Source organism: Gopherus evgoodei, chromosome 10, assembly GCF_007399415.2.
Source record: "Gopherus evgoodei ecotype Sinaloan lineage chromosome 10, rGopEvg1_v1.p, whole genome shotgun sequence".
Taxonomy (NCBI): domain Eukaryota; kingdom Metazoa; phylum Chordata; order Testudines; family Testudinidae; genus Gopherus; species Gopherus evgoodei.
The window spans coordinates 51698761-51708975 of NC_044331.1; the positions used below are offsets into that span (position 1 = coordinate 51698761).

The window sequence follows — 10215 nt, forward strand, 5'->3', positions numbered from 1 at the left end:
GTTTATGGACCACTGTGCTATTACCGCATCTTCCAGAGCAGACACAGGCCTTGGAAGGGTGGTCTTGCCATCCGTACTGCAGTAGACTGTGAGCACCACCTCTGGTGTTCGTGAGTCACCTAAGTTAAATATACATCTGCATCTATTTGAAGAAGAAGAAATGGTTACTTACTGTAACTGTGCTTCTTCGAGGTGTGATGCAGACATGTGTTTTACGACCCACCCTCCATCCCCTCTGCATCAGAGTCTCTTCTCATGGGCTTTCAATGCAAAAGAACTGAGGGGGGATTGGGGCGGCGCTGACTCATATAGTCAGGTGGGGCCACAGCCATGAAGTGCATGCACCACCCCTCTATGGGTACTGCTAGGGAAAAGTCTTCAGTGCACTGGGCATATACATACCTAAGTGGAATACACGTCTCGATCGCATCCCGAAGAACCAGTTACATTAAGTAACCATTTCTTCCTTTATGCCCTTTTCCCAGAGCCAGGCAAATGCCACAAAACTATGCAGCATTCATCTGTATTTCATTGATTGCACCTGGGGAGATGAAAAGCAACAAGGAGCTTGTACTAAGCGCCTTAAAGTTGTCACATATACTGTTCCACTTAACTTCTTCTACCCCAGGTACACAGAGGGAGCCTCTCAGGATGCATTTTGGGGGATGAATCACCTACTGGATGTGCTTGCTGATTAGATGAATCTGAGTTACAAAGAACCTGGGTAAAGATGTAGATCCGCAGCCCTTAGAAGCCTCCCAGTCATTTTTTCTGAGACTTTAGTCTGGAGGTAACATTTTCCTGCTAGACATTATGAACAGAATAATCTGCATACAGTGTAATAGTGTGCTGCCTAGACAGCAGGAACTGTCGCTCTTAAGACTGGACATGTGTTTGGGAGCTTTCCTGTAGCTGAGAGTTTTATGTCAAAATGTTATCAGTCCTCTCCATGAAATCCTGTGTATGGCTTTTTCATAGACTCATAGAGTTTAATGCCAGAAAGGATCATCTAGTCTGACCTCCTTATTTCACAGGCCATTACATTTCACCCAGTTACCCTTGTATTGGACCCAGTAACTTGTGTGTCCCTAAAGCTATCTTCCAGAGAGGCATGCAGTCTTGGTTTGAAGACATTGAGAGCTGGAGAATACACTACTTCACTTGGTCATTTGTTCCAGTAGTTAATCACCCTCATGGTTAAAATTTGTGCCCAGTTTCTAATTTGGATTGGTCTGGGTTTAGCTTCCATTAGTTCTTATTATGCCTTTCTCTGAAGAGCCCTTTAGTACCTTGTAATTTTCTCCCCTGGAAGATACTCATGTACTGCAATCAAGCACCTCTCAATCTTCTTTGATAAACTAAACAGATTGAGCTGTGTGTAACTAGAGTGCTGCTTCCTTGCAAGTGTGTCAGCAGGCGGGAGATTACTGTAGAGTTCATTATGTGTGGCAAGAAAAGCCATTTTATATAATTGGATGTGTGACCCAGCCTGAGGAACTGTCGCATTGGTACAAGGTAGCCATGGAAACACAGGGCCTGACTCACCAGCATTAGTTCACTTCAGCAGAGTTACTCCAGATTCTCACAAGTATGAAAGCAGTTGGATTCTGCAGAAAAGGCATGTTACAGACGCATGTGTGTGCACACACCATGTCTCGCTGCTGTAACTTAGGCCATAGCATGGTCTTTGCATGTACATTCTGTCAGTGGTTGTGTGGTACATGCTCTGTGTGGCCATGAAAAATAACTGGAGCATTACTTTGTCTTCAAAGCACTGCACACATGATGCTGTATAAATACTAATCTCAACCACCATTGGGTGGGAACTTGGCAAAGGATGGGCCATTGGAGCTGAAAACATCAATGAAAGACAGGATGTGGAGTTACAATTTGGGTGCTGATGGCCACCTCACCTGGTCGGTTGCTAAATGGCACAGATTTAAAAGAGTCCATGTAGCACACCAATGTCTAAAATAAAGTAACAGCACAATGAGGATTATGATGTAAAAATCTAGTTCAAGAGAAAAAATGTGTATGAAACCATCAAGGGCTATGTGTGTGTGGTGGTGGTGGCATAGTACTTTGTGAACTATAAGTAAGGCTACATTTTAGTCACAGGTATTTTTAGTAAAAGTCATGGACAGGTCACGTGCAATAAACCAAAATTCATGGCCTGTGACCTGTCCATGACTTTTACTATATACCGCTAACTAAAATTTAGGAGGGGGGTTGCCTTGGGGTGCCGCAGGTGCTGGGGGAAAGCGGCCCGGGTGCTTCAGGGGTGGGGGGGAATGGCAGCGTGTGGCCTGGGACCCCTGCGGGTACTGGGGGTGGGGGTTGGAGGGCCGGCAGGTTCCCTCCCTGGCTCTGTGCCTCCCTCCCACCCCCAGCAGCAGCAGAGTTTCGGTGTGGGAGGGGGTTGGGGCATGGACTGGGGTGAGGCAGGCTCTGGGTGGTGCTTACCCAGGGGCTCCCCGGAAACAGCTACATCCCCCTCGCCCAGGTCCTAGGCGGAGACATGGCCTGGCAGCTCTGAATGCTGCCTCCGCCCAGAGCACTGGGTTTGCAGCTTTCATTGGCCGGGAACTGCATCCAATGGGAGCTGGTGGGGGGGCACCACACCTCCACCTAAGACCTGGGCGAGGGGGGATGTTGCCAGTTCCAGGGAGCCCCCGAGCTAAGTGCCGCCCAGAGCCCTCCTCACCCTGTCCTGTGCCCCAACCTCCTGCCTCTTCCCACACCCAAACTCTGCTGCTGGGGGCAGGGCAGTAGCCCGAGAGTGTGCGAGTGGCACAGGGGCACAGATTTAATGGTCACGGAAAGTCATGGAATCTGTGACCTCCGGGACAAACTCGCAGCCTTAACAATAAGGCATGGGGTAGAGTAACCACCATGAATCAAGCTAACGAGGTGAGGAGTAAGCCTTCTTCTGAGCCCCATGGCATTGAAGAAGCATTGGGGTCCAACCCTGCGGTAGTTTGCCTTGATGATGGTGCATGATTATGCCTCTAGAGAGCAAACCATGAGCTTTATCTCCCCAAGGGTTATTTATTCACACAGCAGCTGCTTAGTTGCTCTGTGTTAACGAAGTGGAGAGGCGAGCATGTTCTCATCGTGTTTCTCTCTCTGCTGCCCAGGGAGACCCAACAAACGGATCGTGGGGACGATGCAAGGTGGAGAGACAGAGGATGATGTAAGTAGGAAAAGATCTTGGGTGGGCTGCAGGGCATCTTTGATTGTCCGTCACTGATGGCACTTTGCGGTGACAGACTTGCTCCCACAGCACTAGATGGCAGTGTTCCCCTAACAAATCTTCATCACACAGGCATTCTCCCCCCATTCCCCTTCCCATCCTCACCTTACACATCCTCACAGCCTCTCTCTCTCCTGCATGTTGTTTCCCTGTTTTCTTTATTTAGCCTGTTTAGTCTCTGTTACTTCTCCATTGCCCTAACTCCATTCTGTACCTTGTTAGTAGTGACAGATCTCCTGTCTGTGCTAGAACTCCTAGCCCTGCCCACTTCTGTTCTGGCCAGCCATTGAGCCTGAGGCAGCAATGGGGTGGCGAGAGGGGTTGGGATTTTCAGCACAGGCGAGGGGATGTAGGCACGTTCATTTCAATGGAAGCTGTGTCTCTGTATCCCTAGGCTGCTTTGAAAATCCCACCATGGCTCTTTAAGACCTGAAAAATGGCTTGTTCTAGGGGGAGGAAGGAGTCTAGCAATATTGCCCTCAAGCTACTGTGGGGAAGGAGATTGTGCTGCAATTTCTTTCTCCCGGTCCTGCTGCCCAGCCGGGAGATTGGGTGGGGAGCTGCTTCTGCCTTCTGCCCCCTGCTGTTAGAGGCGAGATGGGGCCAGAGAAGGGACAGTGAAGGCTGATCCTGGTGACTAGATGCTAGACAGGCCATGCTAGGGATCAAAGTACCCCAATTTAAGACCCATCAGGGAGCAGGCAGACACTCTAGCTGCTCCACTCACCCCTTTAAGGTCTAGTTAGCTGGTGTCCTCCATCAGTTGGGGCCCTGCCCTCTGCTGTCATTCTGTCAATGACAGCAGGATGGGCTCTGTGCAGTGCTGCTAGTCCAAGGGAGAGGGACCAGGCTGCTAATGGCAGGAAGGAGAGCCCTGCTGTCCAAAACCAGCAGTGGGGCTCTGCCTGCTCTGCCATTCGTAGATCTCCCTCTCAGCGCTGCTCGAACTCGCTCAGACTGAAGCCGGTATTATGTTCTCAGAGGTGATGTTTCTTTGCTATAAAGTATTTGGACTTTCCGAAAGCTGTTGACAAAGCCCCTCACCAGAGGCTGCTAAGGAAACCTGCGCAGTGTGAGAAGAAGGAGCTGTCATGAATCAAAAAGGGCCTACGAGAGAGAGAGAGAGCGTGCAAAGAGCAGGAACTAATGGTGAATTATCAGCCTGGCAAAGATTAACAGTGGGAGCCTCAGAGTTCAGGACTTGGAGCAGTTGGATTGAATCTCACGGGACCCACAGACTTGCCCCATGTGATCCATTCATTTGTGACCTCTAGGCTTGCTTACTGTATGCCAGTATCCCCCGGAATGAAGCCACATGCCCTGACAAAGCTCTAACTAGCACAAAATGCAGTAGCCCTCCTGTTTAGCAGCACAGCTCTAGTAGGCATAATATCCTGGCACTCCACATCGGTTCTCCATTGAACAGTCTGGTTCAAAGTCTCAGTCCTGCCATTCAAAACCCCCCCATAGGATTGGCCCTGTCTACCTAAGAGACACCTCTCCCTCCACGACCAGGATCTCAGGCACAAGCATGTGGGAGACAGAATTTAAAATGGGGTGAGACCTACACTATGGAACTCACTGCCAGAAGAGACAGGAATGACAGGACCTCCCAACATTCACAGCTGAATGCAAAACCCATCTCTGTCGTGGCTTCCCCACAGAAGGTCTGTCCCCTGCCTCAAACACACCTCAGCGAAACTGAGCTATACAAGCGGTCTCTCCTGCAAGCAGAGAAGAAGGGTTGTTCCTGTTTGAGGTGTGTTTGATAGCTTTGGGGATGCTCAGATACTGTGATGATGAGGGTGTCTGAGGCCCTAGCTCAATAGGCCAGCTCCCAGTGTTCTTTCTGCTCAGGGCCCAGTGGAGTGAAGGAGAGAGTGACCCCTAGCCATCACCCTCACATTCTGTCTGGGCAGGAATTCACCAGGCCTTGCTCAGCAATTCGCTTCTGGCTTGAACTGGTTTGTTTAAGTTCATTTTACTGCCTCCTGGGAAATGACTTGTTCTCTTAGTGTTTGGGCTGGAGACACCCACACTCCTGTGCAGGAGGCTGGCAAGTGACAAGTTTCCTAAATACCTGGTCTCCAGCCAATCCCCATCTGACTCTCTGAGGAGTACAAACTCCCTCCGGTATCAGCAGTATCCAGAGAAGGAAGCGTAGTTATCTCCAGGCGCAGGGCATGGATGAGTGAGCTGGATACCTCACCTGACCTACAGCCCTTGTAAGGCAGCTCTTAGTGAGCTTTGGTGGGGGCCTTGTTGCTGCAGCAGGGAGAATGCAGGAGCAGTCTACAGAGAGAGCCCTCTCACTCGGCATTCTGGGGCTAGGCCTCCTCAGTTAGTATCTGGGGCTGCAGCTGCTTGGGAAAGCTTTGTGCCTGTCTGGGCACTCCCTGCCCCATCATTGTAGTATCTGAGGACACCACCCAGGTCAGCAATGGTTTAGCCTCATAGCCCCCCAGGAGAGAGAGACAGAGCAGCCCCATTTTACAGGAAGAGGAGTACTGGGGCACAGAGAAGCGCAGTGCCAGAGTTGGGAGTAGAACCTGGGTCTGCTGAGTCCCAGGCCAGTGCTTCAGTCCTAAGACAAGTCTTTCTTCTCCCATAAAGCTTGCAAAGGCCCTCTCAGCCCATTGCCCACAGGAGCAAGTGTTCCTCCAGGCACCCCATGGGGCCCAGACTCCTTCCGCAGGGGGAAAGGTGCTGATCACCGCACGACTGTCAGGGACTGGAGCATGAGCATCAGATCCTGTGCTTAGAGCCCTAGGCATAAGGCCTGAGGAGTGTAGCCAAAGTCAATAGCTGGGGGCCAATGCCTAGTATCAAGCCAGACTCAATAACCAGGAACAGAGGCAGGAGCGAGGAACGAGCCAGACCAGGGATCTGACTTGTTAATTCCTACTACTGTCTCCAGGCTTAAGTGGAATGTCTGGACCAATCAGAGGCCATAGGAGGAGCTGCCAAACATCTCTGCTTTGAGTAGCACTTTCCACATGATGGGTTTCCCAGGACTTATGGTGCATTGGCCATGGCTCTGCCAAAGCTGGCTGGTGGAAGCACTACCCTGCCTCAGACCTGGGTTCAAGACTCTCAAATCCTCCCAGCAAGCGGGGAGGGGTCCCCCTCCAGCCTGGAAGGTGCATTTTGTCTTTGTTCACCTTCCTCTGCACCAGCCTGTGCTGGCCAGAACCAGACTATTGGCTCCCTCCATGGACTCTTGGCCTGAGCCAGGACAGGGATGCTGTCTAGCCCCTCAGGCCAGGCCCTGCACAGCTGCTTTCTCTTATTCTTGCTCTTGCCTATCCACTTCCTTTTGTCCTTCTCTCATCTTTCTGTTTGTCGCCACTCCAGGCAGAACAGGGGAGGCCTGGAGGAGTGGGGCCTGTTGCCCCCTCTCCCCTCCAACTCCAACTATTGGCACCTGTCCGGTCCCAGCAGCCACCCAGGCATGGAGCTCCAGAGGCCCCAGCCCAGTAGCTCTCAGGAGCAGCTGCTTCAGCTCCTCCTGGAGCAGCAGGTACCAGGGCTCAGCCACAACTACATGACTCTACCAGGGACAGACTCTCAGCCAGATATGGGTCAAAATATAGAGAAAGAAACCCAAGGAAGGGAAGGGTTAAATCCACTAAGGGAGAGAACCAGGCCACGAAATAGGGCAGGCTGGGGGGAGAACACAGTGAAGGGACAGAGCTGGCGAGACCTGTACACTGGAGCCAACGGCTGTGTGCCTGGCCTCCCAGCCTGCTTTGCTTGTGTATCATAGAATCACAGATTAGGGTTGGAAGAGACCTCAGGAGTTCGTCTAGTCCAACCCCCTGCTCAAAGCAGGACCAACCCCAGCTAAATCGTCCCAGCCAGGGCTTTGTCAAGTCTGACCTTAAAAACCTCTAAGGAAGGAGATTCCACCATCTCCTTAGGTAACCCATTCCAGTGCTTCACCACCCTCCTAGTGAAATAGTGTTTCCTAATATCTAACCTAGACCACCCCCATTGCAACTTGAGACCATTGTTCCTTGTTCTGTCATCTGCCACCACTGAGAACAGCCAAGCTCCATCCTCTTTGGAATCCCCCTTCAGGTAGTTGAAGGCTGCTATCAAATCCCCATACACATTGTTTTCAGGGCAGGGTCTGGGTTTCTCTTCTATCTGTCCAGCACCCAGCCCACTACGGCAGCTACCATAATAATGATAACCATCCTCACTGGGCTTGGCTGCCTCGGCCTGTGCCAGGGCAGGACACCTCCTGTGGCAGCTGAGCTATGTGCTGCAAGAGCAGAAACATGACCTCGGAGTTGGTGAGCTGCTTCCTGAGCCTGTATCTCTGGCTGAGCTGCTCCTGGGACCAGGCGCTGGGGGCTGCTGCAGGGGCAGAGAAGGAAGGTGGGTTTCAAGAAGCTGCCTGCTGCCCCAGGCCAGCACGTTTGCAGTGGGGAGCAAAGTGAGCCCAGGTTTGCTTTCTTTACCCACCTGCTCCTCTCTTCTGTCCCCGCCCTGCCTCTCTCAACCAGTCTGGGACCCCCCTTTCAGGGAGAAGCTCTGTTCTCTTCCAGGGAGCCTGGCTCCTGGCAGACAGTCATGCAGGACAGCCTGCAGACCTCTAGTCCTGGTGAGCAGCCCGTCTCTGGGCCCCACTGCCGTGTGTATACTATTTGGAGTTGGCTTTCTAGGTTCCATCCACGTTCCCAGCATCCCTCCCTGTAGCATCGCGCTTTGCAGCAAAAAGCTCAGACATTGTGCACAGCACCCTCAGTTGTGAGCAGCATCTGCAGCTGCCTCCTTCCCTTGCTCTCACTTTGGTTGCATTCTGTTTGCTTTTCTTTTTAATGTTTTGCCCTTCTCCATCTCCCATTGTTCTCTCCACTCTCGCTCTCCAAGGTGGGATCAGCCCAAGCCCAACCAGGTAAACACAAGACCTCCAGCACCAAGGCACAGGTGGGTTTGTCTCCTGCAGTTTGTTTCCTCACCATTATCCTAGGGCACTCAGCCGTTCCCTCTGTGGTCCTGCTGCCCCCCTGGATTCAGCAGTGGTAACAAAATCCATTGTCACCACCCCACTGGGGGCCTGGAAAGGAGGTCTTCAGCGGCATGAGTGGAGCAGCCACTGCCTAGCAAAGTGGGAGATTGGTGCTGAAAGCTGTGTAGTGTCTTTAGTTCCCACTGGTGGTGAGGGCTCCAGTCTCTAATCATTTCTGAGAGTCAGCAGCTCCAGCCTGTGCGGTTGGCTCAGTAATGAAGCCATATTCAGAATCCCTGTTGCTGCTCCGTATGCCAGATCCAAAACTGGACCCGCCGCACTGTGTGCTTCTTGGCAACTAGATCATTATCTCAGGATGGGGGGAAGTGGTTCTGGTTAATTTCAGTACAGGCGGGGAATGTGACTGCAGTTCCTCTCAGCACAGGGTGATGTGCAGGTTTCTCCTGTGCCAAGTTTCTGGGCACACAGAAGCCATGTACATTGCAGGCTTTGTACGTTTTGTCCATTGTAGATAGCACTGGTTTGAGAAGGGATTGGCCATGAATTCTGTACACACTGCTTTTTTGCAGGAGGAGTCGGAGGATAGTGAGATTGACCTGGACGATGATGAAGATGATGATGAGGATGACCTTGAAGATGACAGCATGGAAATCTCTCCCAGCAAGGCCAATCGCCGAGCCAGGAAGCCAGAGCCACTGGAAGAGAGTGATAATGACTTCTGATTCTCCTTCCGAGGTGGAACCACTCAACATCTCGAGATGGAAACTTCAGCCAGCGAAAGGGTTGGGAATGTAACACACACTGCTGTGCCTAGAGGTATTTTATATAGGAAGGAAATTTGGAGTCGGTAAATAATAAAACTATGTTCACAATGACAGTTAAACGTTAATTGCCAATCTCCTTCCCTGCTCATCTTTCCCAAAATGTGACTCATTCTGATGATAATTAAAAGTGACATGATATTAAATACTTGTTTCCTTAACCTGTTGGAAAGTGGGATGTATCTGAGCATTAGAACTGGAGTTCCACATTCCATGATGCCAAAAGGTTTGAAAACCGCTACCAGATGGTGGTTTAGGCCTTGTCTACACACAAACCGGTACCAGTGTAACTAATATTGGTTACAACTGACGCAAAACTCTTGTGTGGGTATATTTCAATTGATTTAAACCTGCTTTGTATTGATTTAGCCAAAACTGATTCCTTACCAAATTAAGAGCTTGTTCCCGCACAGAGGTTTCACCAGTTTAACTACAGGTGTGATATTAAACTGATAGAGGTAAGCCATTGCAGAACAGTGTGTGGATGCTGTTATACTGGCATAAACCCATTTTATATCAGTAATTTAACTTAAATCTCTCAGGAAGAGAGTTAAGCAAAACTGCAATAACCCACTCTTGAGCCACCATCACAGGGCTTTGCAGCAGTTGAATTAAATCAGCATAAGCATCAACCCTTTAGTTAAAGTCCTGAGCCTGTACATAGACCAGGCCGCAGTCTCTTGCAATGAGTGCAGTTAAATAAGTCCAAAGCTTATCTAGCTGCCATGGGTTTGCCTTCATTGCAAGGCATGCCTTACAGGACCTTCCTTCTTTGGATGTCTTTTGCATGATACCTCCCGATATGACAACTGGGTAGAGATTCTCTTCCATAAACAAGCCTAAAAAGTCACAGAAGTCTATTCTGCTGTCCTCCTGCATGCTATACAAGCTGTTTTGTTTATCTAGATCCCCGTGTTTCAGAAATAAATGTATTTTCTGCATTGATTCATGTGACTTTTTTAACTGAGACATTTTAGTAGGTTAGGCTGGCACAATTCTTGTTGAGAAACCGTGTAGGTTAGAGAAAGCTCGAGTGCATTCACTTCATGTGTCAGTTATGTCTGCCTCACTTGCTTGTCAGCTCTGCTGTAGAATGGCATAGCCTCACGGGAGCAGACATTACTGCTTGATTAGAGCACTTGTTTTGTTTGTTGCTTGTTCAT

At 50.3% G+C, this 10215-nt stretch overlaps 1 protein-coding gene across 1 annotated transcript in view; it reads left to right on the forward strand.

The window, feature by feature from the left end:
• CLUAP1 (clusterin associated protein 1) overlaps positions 1 to 9997 on the forward strand; it is a 163134-nt gene extending 153137 nt beyond the window's left edge. Inside the window, 2 exon segments of the mRNA XM_030577763.1 lie at positions 3138 to 3193; positions 8801 to 9997. Of these exon segments, the coding sequence (XP_030433623.1) occupies positions 3138 to 3193; positions 8801 to 8953 (209 nt within the window). The 3' untranslated portion in view covers positions 8954 to 9997.
• The last annotated feature ends 218 nt before the right edge of the window (positions 9998 to 10215 follow it).